Source organism: Glycine soja, chromosome 10 (genome assembly GCF_004193775.1).
Source record: "Glycine soja cultivar W05 chromosome 10, ASM419377v2, whole genome shotgun sequence".
Classification (NCBI taxonomy): domain Eukaryota; kingdom Viridiplantae; phylum Streptophyta; class Magnoliopsida; order Fabales; family Fabaceae; genus Glycine; species Glycine soja.
Genome location: NC_041011.1, coordinates 2,148,907 through 2,176,350, shown reverse-complemented (window position 1 = coordinate 2,176,350; position 27,444 = coordinate 2,148,907). Strand labels below are relative to the sequence as shown.

General features: G+C 34.2%; 1 protein-coding gene across 1 annotated transcript; it reads left to right on the top strand.

Moving 5' to 3' along the window:
* The first annotated feature begins 1,352 nt into the window (after positions 1 to 1,352).
* On the top strand, positions 1,353 to 27,266 carry LOC114372410 (piezo-type mechanosensitive ion channel homolog). Its single transcript, XM_028329944.1, has 21 exons — positions 1,353 to 1,759; positions 2,246 to 2,326; positions 3,026 to 3,185; positions 3,272 to 3,429; positions 4,333 to 4,489; positions 4,595 to 4,781; positions 7,941 to 8,056; positions 8,342 to 8,426; positions 10,683 to 10,898; positions 10,979 to 11,156; positions 15,790 to 15,918; positions 16,356 to 16,529; positions 16,655 to 16,888; positions 17,277 to 18,821; positions 19,286 to 21,777; positions 22,707 to 23,102; positions 24,212 to 24,370; positions 25,127 to 25,633; positions 26,134 to 26,281; positions 26,379 to 26,523; positions 26,707 to 27,266. The coding sequence occupies exons 1-21, from the start codon at positions 1,711 to 1,713 to the stop codon at positions 26,840 to 26,842; spliced, it is 7,452 nt and encodes a 2,483-aa protein (XP_028185745.1). The 5' UTR covers positions 1,353 to 1,710; the 3' UTR covers positions 26,843 to 27,266.
* Positions 27,267 to 27,444: the final 178 nt, after the last annotated feature.

Sequence of the window (27,444 nt, the reverse complement as noted above, 5' to 3'; positions counted from 1 at the left end):
AAAATCGAATGAAGATGATATATAACTTTTATGGGGGAAAATTTATTTTTTATATGCATTAACAAATAAAAAAAAATTGGTGAGAAGGATGAGTGGCCCATGCAGAGAAAAAGGGAAGGAAGAAGATAGTATCATGATCTATATTTAGTATTTCTTTTAACTAAAATTCATGTAAATTTTATTTGAATACAAATTATGCTGGTGTTAAGGTATCTATAATTTATGAATGTTACTCGGTCTTCTTAAATAAGTTTTTAAATTTAAATTTTGTATATGAAAAAAATATAATTTAAAAAAATCCACAAAAGATAATCAATCAATAATAAAAAAACAATCATTAATAAAATTAATATATGTACAAATATCATGTACACAAAAAAATGTACTATTTGGATTGATTTTTGTGTGATAAAGTATATATAAAAATCTGAAGTGAACATCCTATATTTTTGACACAATCTGAAGTGAACATCCTATCTTTTTGACACGTTGCTTGAATACGGATAAAATGAGAAAGAGAAAGAATAATAGGAAAAAAATACATGAGACGGACACATAATGCACGGGTAGCAATATACTTTATAATCTAAGCATAATTTCAAAAGAAAGCAGCACAAGAGATACATGAGATGGACCCATAGCGCCTTCGAGTAGCATTATACTTTTTAATCTTTATGAAATGTTACTCGATCTTCTTAAATAAGTTTTTAAATTTAAATTTTATAGATGAAAAAAATATAATTAAAAAAAATCCACAAAAGATAATCAATTGGTAATAAAAAATAATCATTAATGAAATTAATACTTGTAGTAATATCACGGGAAAAAAAATACTATTTGGATTGATTCTTGACTGATAAAGTATATATAAAAGTTCAAAATTTACGTCCTATATTTTGACATACCGCTTGAACATGAATAAAATGGGAAAGAGAAAGAGTATAGTAGGAGAAATACATGTGAGGAACCTATATTTTGACATTAATAATTGATCATACTTTTATCCATTATTACTCAATCAAACTTTATAATTTGTACTTGGTAGACTGGTAGGTTAGCAATAGAATATTGGGTATTCATGTCATGTGTTGCGTTGAGAACGTTAAGATTTTGTTGAGACTTGAGCGCCACGAGTCTGGTTTTAAAAGGGGAAGGGGATGGCACCAAAATCAAAACGTCTCAAAAGACCATCTTACCCCGCTACTTACCTTGCCATATGAGCCGGCTTCAGGCACAAGCGACGTGATTCCAAAGCCCGAGAATGTAAAAACAACTCAATTTTCATTTTACTTTAAAAAAGAAAATCCCCCATTGGACAAACGCAGCATCGAGAGTCGCATAAATATCTGCTTCTCGTGGTTGCGCGATTTCAGTTAATTTTTTCTCTCAAATAATATCTGAATTTCGATTATCACTTTCCGTAAACGTTTTATTTATTTTAATTTTGCTGGACTTTACAAGATTCTCGATCAGCGGAAATCTCAATACTGTTTTGTTTTATTAGAGCGTCCAACTGAAACTGTAGAGCGAAGAAAAGAAACGCTGCGAAATTAACATTTCCGACTTTCCGGCGAGTTATTTTCTGCGCGCCGGAAAGTGCTTTCTTCGCGATTCGGAAAAAAACTCATTTCACGAAAATAACGATTGAATCTCGTACCGGCTGATTCATTTGAATCTCGATGTGATCGCCGTGAGTTGCGTCCGAATCCAATGGGGAAATTTCTCGCCGGTTTCGTGCTGCCTTCGCTGCTTCTGTCAGGTACCGTACCATCCATGCATTGCAATTTGTTTATTCTCAACTAAGTGAAAGCGGGCTTCTAAGCTGTCATTAATCGTTTAATGTTGCTGCATAAGTTGTTCGTCATTACTGATTGATTCCAACCTACTGAAATTCATGTCGTCATAAAGTCTATACTTATATTGCATTTGAAGATTTGGGACTAACTAGATTAGAATCACTGTAAAATCGTTAATAATCATTATCATTATTTGCTGTTATAGTTGAATAATTTGTGATTGATTTTGAAGTGAGAGTGAGTAGGCACTAGGCAGTAGCTATTATTGAGAATCCACATATATACTGTCTGATTTTATTTCTTAGAGTCTTAACATTTAGAAGGAAGATTATTATTGGACCGAGTAAACAAGTAAAGGAAGAATATTAGACACATATGTATGGGATAATGGGATATGTACTCCACTGTTGAAGTCTGTGCTGATTTTTATATGCTCGTCTTTCTTGCAGCTGCTTTAATCAACTGGAGTTTGATCTCTCTCGTTGATTTGATAGCATTTCTTCTCATTCTGTACAATGTATCACAAATAGGTAAGCTGCTTAGTTCTTTTTTGTTTGGTTTCCAAATTATTGTTGCTTATAGCACAGGACTATAATTTTGATATCTTACCACAATGGCAAATAACCTTACCATGAGAATTCCACATAGAATAGAACTCTTCTCTGCTATTTTATTGCTGGATAGTTGACAGATTCTAGCTGTCATTTGCAGATTAACAGTGAATTTACGTCTTATATAGTAATTTTTTTAATACTTATAATTGTTATTTGTTAGGCTATCCTCTTACCCAGATTATCTTTAGACTGAGTTCCTCCCAACATTTTATGCCTTATATTCAGTTAGGAATGTAGTCCATCTATGATTCCAAGAGTTTTGAATGTGAACCAAAGAAAAGAAAGAATAAGGAACAAATGAACAATCAATGATCTAATTGTGTCAATCTAATGAATCACACCCCTTTAATTTGTATTTAAACATAAAATTCATTCTGCCAGAGTTGGAGTTGCTTCTATTTGAAGAAAGACTTGGTAGATCTCCTTTTGAATGTTTATGTTTATTATGTGCTTGACTGTTAAAACTTGGTCCTTGTGATAACAATTTTACAGAATTATTCAAATGGGTTCTTGATTCTTGATACTGCCTATTGGTATGCTGGATACTATTAACTCATTTGTGTTATCTTTAACAGTTATATTTAATTACCACTATTGCTGTTTTTCTTGTTGTAGGATTTCAAATCCGCAGGAGTTTTTTGTTACTGTGGCCGATTGTTATCTTTTCTGTAGTTGCAATACTTTCTCAAGTAACTTATCTGGTAATATGGGCTGTTAAGCCAATGTCATGGAGTATACCAGATGCTTCGTGGGCAAAGTTGATTGGGTTTATGATGTGAGATTGATTTCCTTTTCATCTATTCCTGATTTGCCCTTTTCTAAAATATACTGATTTGTTGTTTCTGGGGTGTGCTCTTGCAGAGTTCAGTCTTGGAAATCTCCTTATGTAATTTATTTCCTGGTTATACAACTACTAGCTCTTCTTGTTGCTTTGGTTGATATATACGGGAAGAGTCATTTTCTGAAAACATGGCAAGATCCATCTTGGGGTCATTTCTTATCACTTATAGAACATTTAGGTAAGTAGTTTCTTTCACCCTTTTGTTTCTTTTTCTGCAGTCTTTTCATTGCTATGTGTGTTTATTTCCTATGCACCAGTTGTAGACATACAATATGAAACGTCCACTGTTGGCCTATGAATGTCATCTCATGTGTTCTAATGCAACTAACACTGCAATCTTCTTTGAATTGCTATTTGTGAAAGAAAAATATCTTGGTTGATTGACATAAAGGTGGACTTTATTTGAAGTATGCTTTGCATTCTAATGGATGAGATGCTAATCTTGTGGTCAATGCTTTGCATGCTAGGCCATGGAACTTTATATCACAGGACTACACTTCTTTAGTTCTTTTACTTCTCTCATCTCATTGGATTTGGGTAATGGCTCTCATATTAAATTTTGGGTGGATAATATACTAATATCCCTCTTTCTCATGCTTTTTCTAGATTCATCTCTCTTCGTTGTCCAATGCCCCTGTTATTCAGTTTTATTCTTTATCCCGCTCTACTGTTTCCTGTAATTTTTACTTCTTTAGAATTTAAATGACCGGGGATTCTCTGAATTTCAGTTTCTTTTGGTGTTGTTGAACTCTATTTATCTCTTTTAATCCAAATAAGAGGATTTGGTCCCTAGACACTGGGGGTGTATTTTCTTGCAAATCCTGCTTCCAATTTCTCCCATTAATGCTTCCTTTCCTCTGGATAACTGTATTTTATGCTCTTTCCAAAGTCAAATCCTTTGTTGGAGTGCTGTCACTAATAATATTGATAAGGCTTTATGTTGTACCTTTTTCATCCCTCATACTATTTCCTCAGCTATATGTTTATTTATAATTTATTTATAATTGCCATTCTTTTGTTCTGACACCTGTATCTTGATGCAAATAATGCCATTGGATTCTCCTGTTTTTGTATATTGAAGGTTCTCATCTTCGGGTGGCATCTTGCTTGCTATTGCCTGCTATTCAACTAGTTGTTGGAATTAGCCATCCTTCATGGGCATCACTACCTTTTTTCATTGGTAGTTGTGTTGGTCTTGTGGATTGGTCTTTGACAAGCAACTTTCTTGGGCTTTTTAGGTGATTTTTATTGGATGTTTCCTATATGCTCTTTCATAATCTCTTTAGAACTGTTTGACACTTTCCGTGTCCTATGGGCTTATGTCTGTGCATGTGATTCTAAAGGTGGTGGAGGCTTCTTCAGCTGTATGCAGGTTTTAATATATTCCTTCTATACATATATCAACTTCCCATGGAACTTCCAAGTATGATTCGTTGGATGGCTGATTTAATTGGTCTTTACAAAATATCTGCCAATTCTGAGTGGCCTAAAATTTGTTCCAGCATTTCTCTCATGTTTTACTATATAATGGTACGTATCTGTTTTATAATTTTTTTGTTAATACTGAATATGGTAGGAAAAGCCTAGTTAAGCACATTTGGGCTTTTTCACATTTTGATATTTAGGCACTGGTGTACTGCAGGTCCACTCTCACTTAAACCATTTTACTTTTGATATATTTTATTCTTAATGTAGTAGAGCCTGACATGTCGAATGTACCTTGACAAATTGTCTATGTTGTTGAGAATTTTAAATTTCTAATGGACTTTTTTTTCTACTTTGTAGTCCTGTAAATTTCTTTTTGCACATTGATAGGCTTGTTATGGCCCTAAAGGTTTTTAGGTGCCATTTCACCCCTTAATATTTAACCAGTGCAAAATTAAAATGGTGCCGACACTACGAAGTTGTAGTATTTGACATGAGTTTGCCCAATGGACAGGCTACTTGTGCAAATTATATGTCTCCTTTTGAAATTGGTTATAGTTTCACCCCCCTGCTCCCCAATTTGTTTGTTAGAGGTGGCTAGTAAATAACTAAATATCTTAGACTTATATTGTAGGTTTATTGTGGAATGCCTTGAACCAATCCATCCAAATTTTCCTAAAACTTTTCTCATACAAAGTTACAAATGTTTCTGATCGTACTTGTGGGGCATAACTACTAATTACATTGCAGGTCTCCTATTTCAACCTTTAATTTAAAGGCTAAAATTTTGTCCTCACTTGAATCACACTTTCTTTCCAATCCTTGTCCACACTACTCTTTTCTCTAACTTTCCTGTGTACCAAAGTTTAAATTCTATAGTGTCTTGCTTTGGTTTTTCTGGAAACCATTTGGAGCATGTTTGGAAAACTTTTTTCCCCCAATTTCAACTGTTTTTGTCTCATTTCCGCTATTTATAACAAAAAGCTTGATTTTTGGGAATCTTAGCTTGAAAGCCCAGATGTTAGATTATTGTTAAACAGCTTATTTCAATTTTAAAATTGTATTCCCAAAATTATCCTCGACAATTTGTGTTATTTAAATTTGTGCCACCTGCAAATTAGGCAGGTGTGAGCGAGGGGGAGGGTAACAGGATGAAGAACGTGGATGCAAAAACATATTTATTTATTTATTTATTATTATTTTTGTCTCTTTTATTATTCATATTTATTTTATTTATAAAAATACAAAAAATGATGACAAAATATGAAAGAAATAAACATTTAATTAATATTATTATTATTAATACAAATAAATAACTACATCCCTTTTTTTCCCCTTAATTTACTATGTAAAACCTGATTTTTTTTGGGGTATCCCAACGAAATTAATTATCTTATTATAATCAATTATAACAATAACAATAATCGATTATTGAAATAATTTAATTTTTGCAGCTATCACACACACACCCTTGGTTTCTTACAGGCACATAATAATAATCCTTCTTTGAATCATGGTGTTCACCACCTCCATAGACTTACCTATCAAAGTACCAATATCTCAAGTAGCAAACCTAATAATATACTTCTGAACTAGCTTCTTTACCCACATTCATTCAAAAAAATGTGAGGATACTTGCTCATTAACACTTCATTTGGGTTTTGATGCAGTGGCTCACACTGTCCTTGAGCTATATACACTGTGTTACTTCTGAATAATGACCTAACATTAGCACACAAAAACTATGGTGAGTGATTCATATTAGGTATAACAACTGTTGGATAAGTGGTCTCAATAACTTAAGAAGGGGAGGTGAATTAAGTTTCAAAATTTTTCCACTAACAAACTTAAACCCCCTTTTAAATGATAGGCTTAGAATGCAGAAAAAGAAGAAACAATCAATTTAACAATATTCTTTTAAATGCGCAAGACAAAGTAAACTGCAATAAAATAACTGAGATAAGGGAAAAGAGAAATGCAAACTTGATTTATACTGGTTCGGCCACTTCCCGTGCATACGTCCAGTCCTCAAGCAACCCACTTGAGATTTTCACTAACTTTGTAAAAAAACCTTTTTACAACTTCTGAACACCCAAGGAATCCTTTTCCCTTGTGTTCAGGAAACTCACAATTCAAGAGACAATCAGTCTTGATTACAAATTACTTTCTGAGATGAACAGAAAGATTTCTTTCCTTTAGAGTGGATAATACAATTTGATGTTTCTGGATGAACTCTCAATAGATTTGCAGGTGTTTGTCTAAGAGTTGTTGAGAGAGCATTTGACAATGAAGTTCTCTTAGAATATCTCTCTCTATCTTTTCGAAGTCAAATACACATATATATAGGCCCTTCGTGCCTTTTCAAAATGGTTTGAAGAGCTGTGTCTTTTCAAAAAGTTCTTTCTGTAATTCTTCACTCTTGTAATCGATTACATAGTTATATTTTGAAGGTTCATGACTTTTCAAATTGAATTTCAAGAGTTTCGTTGCTGGTAATCGATTACACATTAATGGTAATCGATTATAGCTTTTAAATTCAAATTTCAAAACCCTTCTTAAAAGTTGTTTTTTCAAAATTATCTTCTACTGCCTGGTGATTACCACAGCCTTGGATGTCTTGGAAACACTTTGTTTTGAGGTAAAGCTTGATCTTGAACTAATTTTGAAGCAATGCTTGTTTGTTGAAGTAACCTTGTATTAATCTTGAAGCAATGCTTAACCTTTGAATGTTTGTTGAAGTAATTTTGAACGCAACCTTGTTTTATTATTCTTTGACATCATCAAAATCATGTATTCATACATTCACATAACGAGTTTTACGTTGGCTGCCAAAGGCTCAGCACAACCCTCTTCATTTACTTGGGCTTGGAACCAGCTATGATACCATAAACTTCGTACCCCATTGCTCAGAGGCTCTTCGCTATGCGAAGGTATGGGGGAGGGATATTGTACGCAACCTTACCCTTGCATATGCAAAGAGGCTGTTTCCGGAACCAGCTATGATACCATATGTAGAGTTTTTTTGAAATGAAACAACTGTCAGCCAATAATCCAATAGAAACCATGCTTCTAAAAGATATCCGTTTGAATTATTGCCATTCTTTTTCAACATAGAGAACAACTAACTAATATCTATTGTATACGAAATAAAATGATATATGACTGTGAAGTTGTTTTTCCCTTATTATTTGTGTTCGCTGATGCACTTTACTCTTGCTGACTGATAATGTTTTGACTTATAATTATTCCTTTCTTGTGATGCAGCTGTCTTTTATTAAATCTGATTTGGAGGAGATGAGTTTTATTATTTCTAGGACAGATTGTAGCTTGACTGAGCAACTTCTTCCCTCTAAGCATTCATTTTTCATTCGTGAATCAAGGTAATCAAATGAAAATCTACTTTTCTGATTTGCTTTATGTGATATTGTTCAAGAATATGTTCAAGCACCTATAAATAAAATAATCAGGGTATTTATGATTGAATGGAGGAAAATTTCCACTCCATTGTTTGATTTCTACTAGGAAGTTTTTCTTTGAGAATAACATTATGAGAATTGAGTTTGAAAGAAATATGGTTACTGATAATTAATGTGTCAATTTTGCTTATTTTAATTGGAATGTATTTTTACTTTACATTCTGCTGAGTGCCTTAATTAAATGTGCAGATCTGGTGTGAGGCACACAAATGTTTTACTCAGAGGGGCTGTTTTTCGGACTTTTGGTATCAACTTTTTCACGTATGGTTTCCCGGTATATATTCTTAAAACATGTTATAATCTGCTTTCTGCTATCAATGGTGAACGATCCCAGAGCCCTGACCCTGTTTGTTATATTCTCTCCTTCATTGGTATACATTGATAGCTTGTTTGAACTAAATTAACTTTTAGGATATATATTATATGTACACCTTACTCCCTCCTCGCTTTAGATTTGGTATATAATATTTTTTTATGGGATTGGGGATGACAATTGGTAGGATTTAGGCTTATCGGCATTGGTAACATTTTTTAATCCTCATTCTCATACCTAGATTCCCATACCTGTCTTCATTACTTGCATTTTGGTTAATTGAAATATGATTTCCCTTGATACCTTTTTTCATGAACTAATAAAACATAAGTATCATACTATTCATTATAAAATAAAGAGCATTAACTAAAAATACATCAAACAAGGTATGAAATTACAGAATCATTCATCTAAAGTTAAACACAATACAATGAGGTACCAAATAACATCATATTTATATGTGTGTGTTTGAGGAGGGATCAAATTACACTATTCAACCATTACAAGTTACACCAACTATTACACATCAATATATATAGAATGTGTTTTCTATTTTTTTTGTGAAAAACAATAAATTTTATTGATAGCACTTAGTTTACACAAGTAGTGCCCAACCAAGCTGAGAACACCTTACAATAGAATAAGCAAGAGGAGCAACATTGATCAAAAAAGAAAAAAACACACCAACTCATCTAACATTCTCATGTCTGAGCAAAGCTAATAACTACCCATTACATAAGAAGAATAGAATGTATTTTTTATTGATCCAACCATTGAATTATAATTATATATTACCTTTTTTTTTATCAGCCAAAATAATATATATGTATTAAATGAGTACCAAAGGTACTAATAGGTACAAGTTTCAGATTACATTTCTGCTTCATACAAATCAGCCAATTGTTGATCCATAGCAGAATGTAAACACACAAAAAACTGTACATATATATTACCTTTTTTGTTTGTGTAAAATCCTAATGAAATTGAATAACTATAAGTATATACTCAAAGATTTTGTTTTAATATATTTTAAAAGTATATATCACGTTAATTTTGATGCATATAAATAAAGTATTAAACAATTTTAGATTAGTATATATTAGGAAAAACTCAAGTCCCACATCGGATAAGAATAAAGCCAAGATAGAGTATATAAGTGAGGGACAACCCTCACTCCATGAGCTAGCTTTTGGAGTTGAGTTAGGCCTAAACTCACATTCCAAGAATCTAAGATGGTATCACAGCATATCTGAGATTAGTGCTGGGCGTGTATTAGAAAAAACCTAAGTTCCACATCGGCTAAAAATAAAGCCAAGTTAGAGTATATAAGTGATGGACAACCCTCACCCCTTGAAGCTAGCTTTTGGGGTTGAGTTAGACCTAAACTTATCTTCTAAGATGGTATCAAAGCATATTCAAGATTAATCCAAAGGGTCACCCACCATTGTTATCCACGCACCAAGCGTGATGGGCGTGAGGGGATATGTTGGGAAAAACCCAAGTCCCACATTAACTAAAAATAAAGCCAAGATAGAGTATATAAGTGAGGGACAACCCTCAAAACATATTCAAGATTAATCCAAAGGGCCACCCACCATTGTTATCCACGCACCAAGCCCAAGAAATATGGGGCGCGAGGGGATATGTTGAAAACCCAAGTCCCACATCTGCTAAAAATAAAACCAAGTTAGAATATATAAGTGAGGGGTAACCCTCACCCCTTGAATTAACTTTTGGGGTTGAGTTAGGCCAAAACTCACAGGAGTATAATATTTGGTAAATATGATCTATATGATTAGATTTTTCAATCCAGTCATAGATTTTCCGATAAAATTTGAAGTTGATTGGTGTAATACAACTTATAGCTGTGTCATTTGATCCAATTTCTCTCTATGTGTGTATCAAGTGAGAGGTGAAAGCATGAGAGTAACGAATCTCAACCATATAATTCTAATAGATGGCTACAATTAAAACTAATCAAAACAATCCTGACCATAAAATTTTCAGTTATTTATCCAAACTAAACCCATCCGATAGGTATTTACTCTACTCTACTCATTGCAAGTACCCAATGGGTATAAGACCCATTGTCATCTCTATTTAGGATATATATTGTTGATGCATTTGCAGCTACTTATGTCAAGTGTCATTTGCCTTTAATTCACTTGATACCAAATGATTTGTTTATTGATTTCTCATATTAATTTTATTTTGCAGGTCTCCTTGTTTGCCCTTTCATTTTGGAGCTTCCATTTTGCAAGCTTATGTGCATTTGGGCTACTTGCTTATGTCGGCTACATTGCCTATGCCTTTCCTTCGTTATTTCGTATGCACAGATTGAATGGGCTGCTTCTTGTCTTCATTCTCTTGTGGGCTGTTAGCACCTATATATTTAATGTGGCATTTACATTTCTGAATTGGAAACTTGGACGGGTAATCTTTCAGGGTGACAATCGTTATAACTGATAAGCGTACATTCCACTAATTGTAAATTTTTTCATTCCTCTTTACAGGACATGAAAATCTGGGAGATGGTGGGACTGTGGCACTATCCAATACCTGGATTTTTTTTGCTCGCACAATTTTGTCTTGGAATTTTGGTTGCATTAGGTAATCTTGTGAACAATTCAGTTTTCCTCTGCTTGTCTGATGAGGGTGGGCAATCTTCAAATGACCATTCCTCAGTAAAAGGTATTTATTACAATCTTGTCATACGTGTTACATAAAAACTTAACAAACATCTTTTATTTAGAGTTATATACAGCCACATACAGTCATACCCTTTTTATTTATGACTATATATGGCCATATACAATGGATTATGTGTGTATATATGTATGCATGTTCATTTTATTTTTTCAAATTTAACTCCTCATAACAATTTTGGATGGACCAATTTTTGCTTATAATAAATTTTAAAAAAGTTATTGTAATTAAATCCTTAATGCATTTATAAACCTTCTGTGCTGAGTTCAATTCACTCAAGTAATTCATCTTAAAAACATAATTCTTGTAAGTAGCAGATTGTTATTCATTCCTTAATGCATTTATAAACTTAATGTGATGAGTTCAATTCACTCAAGTAATTCATCTTAAAAACATAATTCTTATACATAGCAGATTGTAGTTATTTCCTTAATGCATTTATAAACCTAATGTGCTGTGTTCAATTCTTGTTTCTAGTATTATTATTGTTGTCGTCATTATTATGTGGTCGTCGTCATTATTATTATTATTATTATTTATTATTATTATTATTTCATACTCTTGAATTTGGGTTTAAGTTTAAATCAACTCTAAAAGCTTGCTTATTAGGTGAGGATTATCCAAGCCTTTTATAAGTTCTACTTTAGCTATATCTATAGTTGATGTGAGATCTCAACACACCATACCTTGAATTTATGTTGGACTTAACTCAACCCAAAAAGTTAACTCATAAGATGAGAATTGCGTAAGCCTTTATAAGCTTTACTTCAGCTATATGTTTAGTAAATGTGGGATCAGAAATGCAAGTGGCCCGGTTTGGCCTGGCTGAGTTTAGTCAAACCTGGTTACTCGGACCGAGTTGGCCCGGTTTAACCCGATTGAAACGTTTTTTTCCCCATATCCTAAAAAATGTTAAGTTGTTAATAGCTAATTATTGAGTAACATATAATATGCTCCTATAATATTATTTTTTATCTTGATAACAATATATAATAACTAATTATTATTATATTGATCATGTAATATACAATAAAATGACCTTAAAAATTCAGGATTTCTAGTTTTCTACTTCCTATTTAAATATATTTTTGAAATGATTTGTTCTAGTGAGTGATTTTATTGAAATCAGTAAATTAATTTCAGCACTGGAACTAGAGAGTAAAGGCAAGCCAAAGGACCTATAAGACTTGAATGAGACTGTGAATCTGTGATGCATAGTTTTGAAGGACTAATTAAGCTAAATGCATATTTCTTTTAGGAACTAAATTCTTTTAGAGACTAATTTGTCAATATAATTAAATATGACTGGCAAAAAGACTAACATGTCCAATGAAGAAAACTCTTAAAAGCTCTTTTGCCTCTAAAAATAATCTTTAGAGACCAAGTGTCCATGCTTATATATTTCGGGGATGAAAATGCGAGTTTACTCAATTAATCATTACTAATTTTGTTTGTGATGTGGTAAATTTTTGCCCTGATGACAATGGATTTAATTTTGGAGTAAATAAATATGGATTGATCACATTTTGTTAGGTATGTTAAAAGTATATCTTTTTAATTTTTTTAATATATATACTAGTTCAATTGGGTTAATAAGTGACTCATTGGCTCAGTACCTTGTCTGGGCTGGTTTTGATAACACTTATCTTAGCATATACTGTCTTTATGAATGCTTAGTCTCACTAGGGTTGACTACATGTTTCTTTGAATGAGCTTGTCATCAAGATTTTGTATAGCTTTTAGGGTCCGTTTGATTCGTTAAAAATTATGATACTGGACAAGACAAGAAGAGCAGCACAGGACAAAGACACAAGTTACATGACAATTTTTTATCATGTACATCATTTGACGAATAATGAAAAATACAAGTAAAATAATATGAAATTTACTAAAATACCTAATATTAATTATCTTAATATAATTTATATCAAATTTAATGTGTTTACCAAAATAAAAAGAGAGAGAGATTAGAATAAAAAAATCCGGAGACCTAAACCCACATTCTAAGATGGTATCAGAGCCTATCCTTTTTTTTTTTTTTGCTCAGCAAAAATAGATATATATTATTATGAAAAAGTACTAGAGGTACTAGAGATACAACTATTGATAGAAAATAAGCATGTGGATCTTGTGAATACAGAGACCCAAGCTATTACCCCTATGACTGTTACATGTATATAAACCACCCCACCCTACCTAGCTATTAAAAGCTTCCTTTAGGTTTGAAGACCACTGATTGAGGTGTACAGCAAAATCCTTCTCCATAGATTTAATCCACGACCAGAGGACAAAAACTGCTTCATCCATTAATCTACTCCCATTAAACGTGTGGTTTTGGAAGACTATCTTATTTCTGTGATTCCAGATTGACCATGTCAAAGCCACCCACCAGCATTTCCACCTTGTATGGTTCCTTACTCCAGCTGCCCCAAGTGTGTGCTGCAGGAAATGATCTCTTGGATTAATTGGCAGTGCTGTTGCTAAATTAGCCCAAGATATAGACTCCCACCACAGGGGTAAGGTACAGCTGCAGCTAAAAAATAAATGCTCTGCCTCCTCATCTTTAAGTCCACAGAATGGACATAACCTATCATTTACCACCACCTGACGCCTTATAAGATTCATTTTTGTTGGTAACCTGTCTTTGATCAATCTCCATGCGAAGATAGCTGATTTGGCTGGGATTTTTAATTTCCATAGGTCCACAAAATCAGAATTCTGGATTGACCCCCTTATCTCTCTCCATATAAGGTCATACCCGCTTTTAGATGAGTAATGTCCACTGTGGTCATGCTTCCATATCCATTTGTCTTCCCTATGAGGCTGAATTTGCTGCTGAGCTAAGTCCCCAATAAAAGAATCTGCCAACAGTAACTCTGATTCAAAAAGGTCCCTTCTCCAATTGAGATTCCATTCCCATCCAGTGCTGTTGCTGGTTCCCATGCACGAAATAGTTGTCTGTTTTTGAGAGGATATGTTGTATAATCTTGGGTATTTCTCCCTTAAAGGCATGCCAGTATCTAACCACGGATCCTCCCAAAATCTGAATTTGTCACCGCCCCCCACTATCCAACCAGTTTCATTTCTTATTGCAGAATTCTGCTGCTGGTGCAGAATTGAAATTATATCCTTCCACCAGATGGAATCTTGATTTGCTGTTGTACCCTCCTCCAAAGCCCTCCAACCACCATACTTGGAATCTAGCAATTTTGCCCATGGCTCCTCGTGCTTGTGAAAAAGATCCCATCGCCACTTTCCCAATAGGGCTGCGTTAAAAGTCCGAAGATCTTTGACTCCAGAGCCTATCCTAGATCCATTAAAAACACATCCTACCATATTATTTACGCACCAAGCCCAAAAGTGCTCTGAGTGTGAGGGGTGTATTGGAAAAAACTGTAGTCCCATATCGGCTAGAGATAATGCCAAGATATAGTATATTAGTAGGGGCAATCCTCACCTTATGCGCTAGCTTTTGGTTTGAGTTAGGCCCAAACCCACATTCTAAGAAAAAGATTATGTTGGTTAGTTACTATTTTTTCGGTTATTAAAGAGATAGAAACATGGATATATGTGCCTTTTTAATACTTTGTACTTGGGAGTTGGGACAAAATGTTGTCCCATGGTTTTCTAAGTAACAAAAATTAGAGATTTTGTCGTGTCATTATCTACTTGATTTGTGTTATCCCCTAATCCTTTTTCAAATCAAACGTTAAACAAAAATATTTGTCCTGTCCAGTACCAAAATTGTTAACGAATCATGGGACTAAAAGGGAATTTTTTTGTAATTATAAAGAAAAAATGAGTAATTAGACCTAAATAAAAAAGAATAAGTAATATCTTATAAATCATACAAGAATACAGTAAAGCTCCCTGAAAACACTTTGGCGTGGGATCACTAGGATCTGGCTGTGCATCAGCCACTCCTGAGTTCAAGCCCAACTGGTTCAACCACCTCACACACAGACATGCATGCACACATGCATGGTTATAAACCCTGAAAATTGTTGACTGAACAGCAAATGGAAGCCAAGTAAACAGCCCTATCCATAAGCTAGTTTAGGGAAAGGAACTTTTTCCTTATCAGTTGTTGTTTATGTATTGATTTAACATTCTTGTTTGTATCAGTGCTAATTTTAGATTTATTTGCCTGGACTTTATTTGACCCTCCCATCGTTCGCTTAGGGTATCATATTTTCTTCTTTTTCACCCAATATTTTGGACATGATATTGGGGGAAGGGGATTGGGTACATAGAATAACCTGACTTCAATATGTTGTGGTTTGTGGAACCCTTAATATGATTTGCTTCCACCTACCAAAATTTGAAAGTTTTATGTTTGTCTGCATAATTTTTTAATTCATGTGTTGCTCTTTGCAGAGCTCTTATGGAACTACGCTGAAATTTGTGTATTTACCTTTTTGGTGCTTATTATGAACGTGGACTTGATTTCTTAATTTATGATTGGAGCTTTTTTGCTTTTTATTATCTAGAAAATTTTTAGATGTTTTCACTCTGGATTGACCATCATAATAGTACTGAGTTACTTGTTCCATATTCTTTTTTTCTGACTTCAGATATTTCCCCCCTCTTTATGTCATCATATTTTTCTTATCTACAGTGGAGGGAGAGACCAAGGTATTGATTGTGGCAACAGTAGCATGGGGACTGCGCAAATGCTCTCGGGCTATCATGCTGACATTGATCTTTTTCATTGCTATTAAACCTGGTTTCATCCATGCTGTATATAGTATGTTTTATCAAATCCTTACATGTTCATGTTGCATTTAATCCATTTAAATGATTCATGGTCTTTTATCTTGTTTCTTGTTAGCCATTAATGTTTGGGTAAGCTTCTTTAGAAACACTAATAAGAGAAGAAAATAAGAAGAAAAAAAAGAAATGAGCTTCTCCATGAGCTAAAATTAGCTCTCAATTAGCTAATTTGTAGAAGCTCTCTCATATAGCTTCTCTAAAAGATGAGAGGGAATCTACAAATTAACTAATGGGAAGCTAATTTTAGCTTATGGAGAAGCTTATTTCATTTTCTTCTTATTTTCATCTCTTAGAAGTGCTTCTGGAGAAGCTTACTCAAACAGGCGTTGATTAAGTTGTAGAATGCAGTTTATTGTGTGATGTATCCTATGCTACTTTATTGATTAGCTTCTATTATGTCTTTTTTTCCAGTGATATTCTTCCTGGTGTACCTTTTGAGTCACAATGTCAGTAGAAAGATGAGACAGGCTTTGATTCTCCTATGCGAGATTCATTTTTCACTATTGTATGTTCTTCAAATTAATTTGATCTCAACTGCACTGGAGAAAAAAGGCTCTTTAAGCATGGAAATTGTAATGCAATTAGGTATTAATGGATTTTAGTTTGTTTAATCTTTTTCAATTTATATCAATTCCATATCCATATGCTTTCCCGCTTATTAAGTGACAAGGAAATGGGAGATTCACCACATGTTTTATGAATTGTTGCAGGTCTCCGTAACGAAGATAGTGCCTGGGATTTCTTGGAAGTAGCTTTACTTGCTTGCTTCTGTGCAATTCATAACCATGGTTTTGAGATGTTATTTTCATTTTCAGCGATCATACAGCATGCCCCTAGCCCTCCTATTGGATTTGGCATCTTGAAAGCTGGTCTTAACAAATCTGTTCTATTGTCTGTATATTCTTCCTCCTCTGTGAGAAACAGTGATGAAAGTTTGTCTTATGGTACGTTTCAAAAACATTTATAGTGCTTCTGAATTACATTTTATAGTGTATAATTATAATATATGTATGTGTAAAGATATTAATTTGGTGTTAGTTCAAGGTGGATGATATACTAATATCTTGAGCATTGTTTCTGGAAATGAATAGCAAATAATTGTTAAGCATAGAAGTGATATCAGTTATTCTCTAGGACTCACATGCAGTATCACAGGCTCTGCTTGGATGATGAAAAATAATAAGTCAACTCTGGTTATGATGCTTTAAACGTAAAACATCTATACTCCTACTATTTGTTGAAAACCAAGTCTTTTGTACTGCAATTATTTTTGCAGCTTCTGTCTTATTGATTGTGATCCATGTGTTCACATTTAATATTTTATTTTTACAGAAAGAAGAATAGCATCATACCTGAGTGCCATTGGGCAGAAATTCCTATCTATATACCGATCATGTGGCTCCCACGTTGCTTTTGTGACTATTCTTCTCACTGTATACATGGTGAGACCTAATTACATATCATTTGGTTACATATTCCTTCTCCTTCTTTGGATTATTGGAAGACAACTTGTTGAGAGAACAAAAAGACAGCTTTGGCTTCCATTGAAAGTGTATGCAATTTTGGTGTTTATCTTCATATATAGCTTGAGCAGCTTCTCAAGCCTAGAGATGTGGTTGTCCAAATTAATAGATCTCTACCTTTATCTGGGGTATGACTCAAAAGCATCTTCTTTTGACAATGTTTGGGAATCTCTGGCAGTCTTAATTGTTATGCAACTTTATAGCTATGAGAGGAGGAAGAACAAGCAGAACAGGCAGGATCACTTGGATCAGTTAGAACCAGGGGCTCTTGGGTTTATCAGGCGATTTATTATCTGGCACAGCCAGAAGATTTTGTTCATTGCTCTGTTTTATGCATCTTTAAACTCAATTAGTGCATTTGGTTTCTTGTATCTTATAGGCCTCATCTTCTGCTCCATTTTACCAAAAACTTCTAGTATCCCATCCAAATCATTCTTAGCATACACAGGTTTTTTGGTGACAGCCGAGTATCTTTTTCAGATGTGGGGTAAGCAGGCTAAAATGTTTCCCGGGCAAAAGTATTCTGATATCTCTCTCTTTTTGGGTTTCCACGTATTCCAGCCTGGCTTTTGGGGTCTAGAATCTGGGTTGAGGGGAAAAGTGCTAGTGATTGTAGCTTGTACTCTTCAATACAATGTCTTCCATTGGCTGGAGAGGATGCCAAATACGGTTCTAAGCAAAGGACAGTGGGAAGAACCTTGTCCTTTGTTTGTTCCCACAGAAGATGCATTCATTGATGATGCTAAGTGTAATGAGGAAAGTAAATCATCATATAATTCACAGCTGCCGTCTGCAATAAAAGAAGGGGTGTCAGGCAATTCACTGCAAATTATTACCTCTGGTCTTTCCCAAGCACCTGATACTCCATCCTCTAAAACAGAAGGTTCTTCTGACAGTAGCAGTAAAAAGTACTCATTCGGGTTTATTTGGGGAAGTTCCAAGGAGAGTCACAAGTGGAACAAAAAGCGGATTGTTGCTTTGAGAAAGGAGCGATTTGAAACGCAGAAAACTGTCTTAAAAGTATATTTGAAATTTTGGATGGAGAATACATTTAATTTATTTGGACTTGAGATAAACATGATATCATTACTACTGGTAAGCTTTGCCTTGTTGAATGCATTATCCATGCTGTATATTGCACTGCTTGCTGCTTGTGTTCTTCTGAATCGGCATATTATACGCAAAGTCTGGCCTATATTTGTCTTTTTGTTTGCTTCCATTCTCATCCTGGAATACTTAGCCATCTGGAAGGATATGTTACCTTTGAATTCTCATGCTTCAAGTGAGATTCGTTGCCGTGACTGCTGGAAAACTTCAACTCTGCATTTCAGTTATTGCAAAAAGTGTTGGCTCGGTAGGACTCTTTTATCCTTCTCTGAATTGCAGTCTATGGAAGAATTCCTTGATCATGCTGTTAATACTTAATATTTGGTTCAAATGCTTTAAGTGTGAGGGCATTAGACAGTTTTCTTTCAGCCTATATATATGGTTTCGTTGATTCTTTTCTTTTAATTAGATACTTGAGATACTTAGTCATTTTCTTCCTATCTGGAGCATCTCCCTCTGGCAAAGATGGAAACTAAGGAGTAATGACAACAGCTCTTTAAATTCTTAGGGGCTTTCCACCACTATTTAATATGCATGTATTATTCTAAGGGAATGCTAAAATTGTTGTTTTAAATAATTTGAAGTGTACAAAATAATGCATTAAATACTCCTTAACCAGAGTCCTTAGGGCACTCATTGAGACTGTAATATATTATTTTTCACATTGAGACCTCTAATAACCTGTTCATTTCATTGTCTTTTCTGCTGTAGGACTTATTGTTGATGATCCCAGGATGTTGATTAGCTACTTTGTGGTATTTATGCTGGCTTGCTTCAAACTTCGTGCAGATCGCCTGCCTAGCTTTTCAGGATCATCGACATATCGTCAGATTATGTCTCAACGTAGGAACACATTTGTTTGGCGAGATCTATCTTTTGAAACTAAAAGCATGTGGACCTTTGTTGACTATTTGAGGCTTTACTGTTATTGCCATCTGCTAGATCTTGTGCTGATATTAATATTGATTACTGGAACACTTGAGTATGATATTTTGCATCTTGGTTATCTAGCCTTTGCTCTGATATTCTTTCGCATGAGACTTGAAATACTGAAGAAGAAGAACAAAATATTCAAGTTCTTGCGCATATACAACTTTGCTGTTATTATTACTTCTCTTGCTTATCAGTCTCCTTTTATTGGGGGACTTAGTGCTGGGAAGTGTGAGACAGTAAATGACATTTATGAAATGATTGGTTTTTATAAATATGATTATGGTTTTCGGATTACAGCAAGATCTGCAATTGTAGAGATCATCATTTTTGTGCTCGTATCACTTCAGTCATATATGTTTTCCTCGCAAGAGTTTGATTATGTATGTCGCTACCTGGAAGCCGAGCAAATTGGTGCTATTGTGCGTGAGCAAGAGAAAAAGGCTGCATGGAAAACTGCACAATTGCAACAAATTCGTGAAAGTGAGGAGAAAAAACAACAGCGTAATATGCAGGTGGAGAAGATGAAATCTGAAATGCTTAACCTGCAAATACAACTCCTTGGCATGAACACATCCACTAATTGTATTGATGGATTTTCCCACAGCAATGAGGGTCTGAGAAGGAGAAGGAGTGTTTCTCTCGCATCAAATAATGACATTGGAATCCCTGATAAAGAAGATCAGGTTCTGGGGAGACTAGATCATACAATAAGAGAGGATTCTGTTTATCCTATTAATCTTCATGAACCATCTGCTTGTACAAATGTGGAAAGTCCACTAACAGAGGATTATATGAAGCATTCAGTGGATTCTCCTTTTTGTGAAATTACTGAAATAGATATTGATACTTCTTCTAGTGATTCAGGAAAAAAGGAAAAATTTAAAGGGCAAGCAAAAGAAAACCCTCTCAAGTCTGCTGTACAATTAATCGGCGATGGTGTTTCCCAGGTACAGTTCATTGGAAATCAGGCAGTCAATAACCTAGTGAGCTTCCTGAATATTTCACAAGAAGATTCTGATTCAAATGAACACACAAACATTGAGGATAGGATATATGACGAGATGGAGAGTCAGAAAACTCGGCATATATATATGGATCGTTCTTCATCTGTGCAGTCAGATAAGAGTTCTGATGCTGCAAGTCTGCAGTTGGGAAGGATCTTTCGTTATATATGGCACCAGATGCGTTCCAATAATGATGTTGTATGTTACTTTTGCTTTGTTCTTGTGTTCTTATGGAATTTCAGTTTGCTATCAATGGTGTATCTTGGGGCTCTCTTCTTGTATGCTTTATGTGTAAATACTGGTCCAAGTTACATCTTCTGGATTATCATGCTGATCTATACAGAACTTTATATTTTACTTCAGTACCTGTACCAAATTGTCATCCAGCACTGTGGGTTGAGTATCAATCCTCACCTATTACGAGAATTAGGTTTTCCAACACACAAAATCACATCTTCATTTGTTGTCAGTTCATTACCTCTCTTTCTTGTCTATTTATTTACCCTCATTCAAAGCTCCATAACACCCAAAGATGGTGAATGGATGTCTTCTACTGACTTCAAGTTTAAGAGGAATGATCTCCATGCAAAAGATGATCACACTAGTTATAACTGGCAAGGTAGAGCACGGGATCTGCTAAATCAGATGATTATCATGGTAAAACTGATAATCATAAGCTTTTTTAGGTATTGGAAATCACTCACACAAGGAGCAGAATCTCCTCCTTATTTTGTTCAGGTGTCTATGGATGTCAACTTCTGGCCAGAGGATGGGATTCAACCTGAGAGAATTGAATCTGGAATTAATCAGGTGCTCAGAATTGTTCATAATGATAAGTGCAAGGCAAAGAACCCAAATCTTTGCTCTTTTGCTAGCAGGGTTAATGTTCAAAGCATTGAAAGAAGTCAAGAGAAACCCAATGTTGCCTTGGTTGTTTTCGAGGTTGTGTATGCTTCACCTGTAATTGACTGCTCTTCCACAGAATGGAATAAGTCTTTAACTCCAGCATCTGATGTGGCCAAGGAAATCCTCAAAGCTCAGCGTGCTGGATTTGTGGAAGAAATGGGATTCCCTTATCGTATTCTTTCTGTAATTGGTGGAGGCAAGAGAGAAATCGATCTGTATGCCTACATATTTTGTGCAGATCTGATTGTATTCTTTCTTGTTGCCATCTTCTACCAGTCTGTCATAAAAAATAAAAGTGAGTTTCTTGAAGTGTATCAGCTTGAAGACCAGTTTCCAAAAGAATATGTCTTTATGTTGATGGTATGTCTGTACTTTTTACTTTTTATTTATCCTTCTGTTATTTTAATAGGGAAGGAAGAGTTTTTGCATAATATATAAATATATAATGATCTTGTTTGAATAAACTTCTCTATAAGAACTTATAAGTGAAGAAAATAAGAAGATAAACTGAATTAAATTCTCCCATAAGTTAAAATCATGTACTTAGAACTTTTATAGAAGCTGTCATATACTCCAAACTGAATAAAATTTTCCCTAAAGTTTATTTCATTTTGCCTTCTTATTTTCTTCTTCCATAAGTGCTTATGGAAACAGGGCCTAAAAAGAATTTAACTCATTCAGACAAATTTGACATTTTATTGGGTAAACAAAGCAGGTCAAGTGTGCCAATTGTTAGAGACGTAGTGTAAAACTATTCATATCTCTTCATCTAACAGCTTAAGCTTATGGAGTTGTTGGTTCCTGATGTGGTATTAGAGGTTCTTTGACCAAGTATGTAGTCTAGAGTTTGATCCTTGTTGTCTGTCATTCTTAAAAAATGTTGAATTTCAGCACATGGTAGGTCAGCATATTCCCTTTTTCAAACCCAAAGGGCCTGTACAGGGGGGATGTTAGAGATCTAATATAAAATTCATGTTGTTTATAATGCCAAGAAATTGTCCAGAACCTTTGAAATGATTTCATTTATGATACATTTTGTTTTCCAAATGGAATGAAACATTAAGATTTTGTTTTCCTTTTCATAATTTGGAGGTTAAAATTTGTAGCACTTCGAAAGAGAATGACTGTAATTCATCATTGACATGTTTAGGAAACATTTCTTATCCACGTTTCTTTGTTGAATACATATGTTAGAGTGACGCAATGATTTATTGCATGTTTCATTTATAAGTGTGGCTAGAGTTGTCATGTCATATACACTCCTAATAAGAGTTACTTCTTCTGTTCAGGCTATCTTCTTCTTGATTGTGCTTGATCGAATACTATACCTCTGCTCATTTGCCACGTGGAAAGTGGTTTTCTATATTTTCAACCTCGTTCTCTTCACATATTCAGTTACAGAGTATGATTGGCAATTGGAGCCATCCCAACAACATACAGCTCAGTTTGCTCTCCGTGCCATATTTCTTGCTAAGGCAGTTTCTCTAGGACTGCAGGCTATACAAATCCAATATGGCATTCCTCACAAGAGCACATTGTATCGGCAATTTTTGACAAGTGAAGTTTCAAGAATCAATTATTTAGGATATAGACTTTATCGTGCTCTGCCATTCCTTTATGAATTAAGATGTGTTCTTGACTGGTCATGTACAACTACATCCCTCACCATGTATGACTGGCTAAAGGTATATGCAAATATTTATTTATAAAATCACAATCTTTAATCAAAAAGTAAAATTTCCCTCATTTGATTCTTTTTTTTGGCTACAACTTTGATAAACTCTCTTTTTTATTAATTTATCTTTAGTACTACCCTATTATTGTGAATACTGTACTCCAATAGTTTTGATTCATTAAATAAAAATTCTCTTTTAATTTGGTTGCTGTTGAATGATGGTGAGTACAACAACCCAAACATCATAAATTTTAGTCTGAAAATCCCGAGAAAAGTTTCACTTTATTATTTGTAGTACCCAAAATTAAGAAAATAGTTTTTAGAGGACCCAAGCAAAAAAATGCATATTTTATAGGGTCTAATAACTTATTTAAGCCTTTTGGTGATGTTTGTTGTGACCTTTCTGCCCTTGAAGAATTTCACATGACCTCATTTGTTTTTCTTGCATGACAACCAGCGGGAAAATAAAAACTGAAACTTTGTAAAATCAATGAAAAGTGTATTGTTTTATGTGCATGTTAATCAAAGTTCTTTTGTCACTGATAACTCGATTTACAAATGGCTACTGCTTGAGAATTTCATGATATGACAATACTCACAATAGATATCACTATATATGTTTAGTAACACCAACCTATTCCAAATGGAAGGACAAAAAGAAAAACTACAAATGGCGGTTAACCAAATTTCCTGTCTTTAGAATAAAAATGGCAATAGTTTGTTGAGTATAATCTGTATTGTTTATTTAGAAAAGTCATATAATTTAAGATGGCTGTCACTGTTCCTAAATTGTTTTTTAAAACAAAAGCGTAAACTTTTATTTTATTATAATTTCATACTCCGTATTGTTTGATGGGAAATCAAGACTTGTTTTCATTATTCTGCATTTGAATGTCTTTTAGGAGATTAGTAACGCATCTGTTAGATCTGATTTTTGGGGTTAACGGCAATTTTCAGTTTTTAGATTAGTTTTTTTTTCTTTCTGTATAAGCACCTGTGAAAATTCAGTTGGAAGAGCTTATGTTTCTAGTTTCATGAGTTTTTTTTTTTGTTGGTGTTGCTTCTAAATTTAGCCTTGTTTAGAAACTAACACCACCATCTTTTCCCCCGTTTTGTTAGCTGGAGGACATAAATGCAAGTTTGTACCTTGTCAAATGTGATTCTGTCTTGAATAGAGGTACACACAAACAGGGGGAGAAGCAAACAAAAATGACCAAATGCTGCAATGGGATATGCCTTTTCTTTGTATTAATCTGTGTTATATGGGCTCCAATGTTGGTAAGTACTACGGTATATGTAAACATCCAAAATCATATCTTAGATTACTCTCTAGGATTAGTTTCTCTATTTAGGATTTGTTACTATATTTTCTTATCATGATTTGTTTCCCTATTTAGTTAGATTATAATTAGTATAGACAAGGGTTTCTTATCATGTATGTGTAAGTGAACATTTCAGTGTGTGATAAACATGATGGTTTCTCTCAGATACTCTGCATGCTTGCAAAGCCTGTGTATTGATGTACTCTTTAGTTTCTTTTTCTTATGTCACCTACTTTTAATAGAAATAGAAATTCTTATACCAGAAGATCCAGAAGTGTAAAAAATGTGCTAGAATAAAACTGAAGGAGTGTGAGAAATTTGTGAAAAAGTGGTTGGTAATCGATTTGTAACTAGAATATCTCTATAGTAATCTCATATGTCCATGATTACAAGCTAATATGCATATTCTGAGGAACCTGCAAACCATCAAGTTTGGTAAAAGCATAATAATAATTTTGAATGATTGTCAAAAAATATTAATGAATGCTTTTATTAATTTTAATTGATGTTTGTTTTTTTCAAATCTAATATAATTTAATAATAATGAAATTTTCAACAACTTTGTCTGGGAATACTGTTGTTGGGTTGTGATATTATTAGGAAACTTGTGTTAATATTAAACTTATGTTCATGTGTTTGACCATTGCAATTTTTCAATCATCTCTAGTAGCATATAACATTATTCATACATCTTTCTATTTTTTCCGTATAGATGTATAGCAGTGGTAACCCAACGAACATTGCAAACCCCATAAAAGATGCTAGCTTTCAGGTTGATATCAAGACAGCAAGTGGAAGGTTGAATTTGTATCAAACTACTCTGTGCGAAAGACTCCAGTGGGATTTACTAAATTCAAATATCAATCCCGATCCCTATGGCTATTTGGGTGCATATAATAAGAATGATATCCAGTTGATATGCTGTCAAGCTGATGCTAGTACATTGTGGCTTGTTCCACTTGTTGTTCGGACCAGATTGATTCAGTCCCTTGAATGGAATATCGACATGGAAATTTTTTCCACCTGGATACTCTCAAGGGACAGGCCAAAAGGGAAAGAAATTGTGAAATATGAAAAAGCTGTTGATCCTCAATATCTTCCAACACGGTCTGATGTTCAGAAGGTTCTTAATGGCTCTATGAACAGCTTTAGTATTTATAATGTTTATCCAAGATATTTCCGTGTCACTGGTTCAGGCGATGTTAGACCTTTGGAAGAGGTAATCTGATTCCGAGTACATATTTTCAGTTCGGAAATGCCAACACACTTTTTATTATTAGTTTAATTTTATTGAAAATCACAATATTTTGTGGATTACACTTCTTATTTAATAAGTTTCATTCATGATTTTGTAGTTTTCAATAAATTTAAACATTAAAAAAATGTGTTAAAGGGTGCTGCTAGCACTGTTTCCATGTGTTTATTCCTTCAATTATTGGTTGCATGAATATTTGAGAAAATAACTGCATATTGGCATTCCATAGGTGACCGCTAGAAACTAACCATCTTTTGCTCCTACTGATGTAGTTTTTCCAGTAAAATTGGAACTTTTCCTTCTGACTATAGTTGGTTATAGATTAGAAACTACGAGATTTCTTAAAATTGGAGTGATAGTCACGAAGAGAGAGGAGAGCTGGTGTTCATTTCTCTGATAATTGTACCATGGTTTGTCTAAAATGCTCCCAAATAACTATTAGAAAATTCAATTCAATCTTTCAGGATAATGCTGTTAGTGCTGATCTCATTATAAATCGTGAGCAACTTGAGTGGTGGGCCTTCCGAGATACTAATCCATCAAATTTGAGTAGACTTTGTGGAGGTTTGACGGGACCTATGGCAATCATAGTATCTGAGGAGACACCACCGCGTAAGTTGATCTTGGCATTATTTATGTGTGTCCGTGGTTCATTTTATTTCCTGATAATAATGCCTTGTACAATATTTTTAATATTGTAACACTACAGAGGGAATTCTTGGCGACACACTCAGCAAGTTCAGCATATGGGGGCTTTACATAACCTTTGTTCTCGCTGTTGGACGTTTTATCAGACTCCAATGTGCTGACTTAAGGATGAGAATTCCCTATGAGAATCTACCTTCCTGTGACAGGTACTGCAGATTTATTTTCTGAAAATGGCAGTACCAATGATATCTTTTTCCCCATTGAGAATGTCTAGCCATTTAAACGTGACCGATGTCACTGAACATGCGATATTCTACTATAAGATTGTTGGTAACCCTATTTATGATACGTCCCGGTTACTTACATCTTGTTTCATGCTTCTCGTGTAGATTGATAGCGATCTGCGAGGATATATATGCTGCTAGAGCTGAGGGTGAGCTTGGAATTGAAGAGGTCCTTTACTGGACTCTAGTGAAGATATACCGGTCCCCGCACATGCTGCTTGAGTACACAAAACCTGATTAAAATTCAGTGTACCATTTTCTGGTCACTAACAGCTAACCAGGTCCAATGCTCACATGGTTTGACTGACATTGAACGATGTCAGAGTCAGGAGCAATACGATGCAGGTTGATGCCTGCATGATAAGATTGATATTGCAAACATGTTTGGTGTAGTATTCATTGTGCGTTATGAAAATTTCTCTGAACAGATTGGGGAGCACGGCATCGTGATTCTTGACTGTTATCATACATAACATTGATGCTAATGATTATTTTGGTGGAAATCATGTATACAATGTACAATAGTCAATGCCAGGATTATAGCAAAGCAAATTTGTATAGTTAACCAAAAAGAATGATGTTTTTTTGTCTACCCCTTCTCTCACCTTAAAATCACTTTCTTTATTGACAAATGTTAGTTTTGTTAGCAGAAAAGATCAAATTCACCACTTTTCTCCTCTGGCTTTCTCCCTTAACCATTTAACTCTACTTATATCAGCCGAAAGTTAAATTATAAATGGGTGCTCAACACAATTTCATGCCTTATATTTTCAATATCATACCGCCTATAAAAAAAAACAACTATCTAGTTTGAATTCGGAAGATTAATTCAGTGGTTCACAA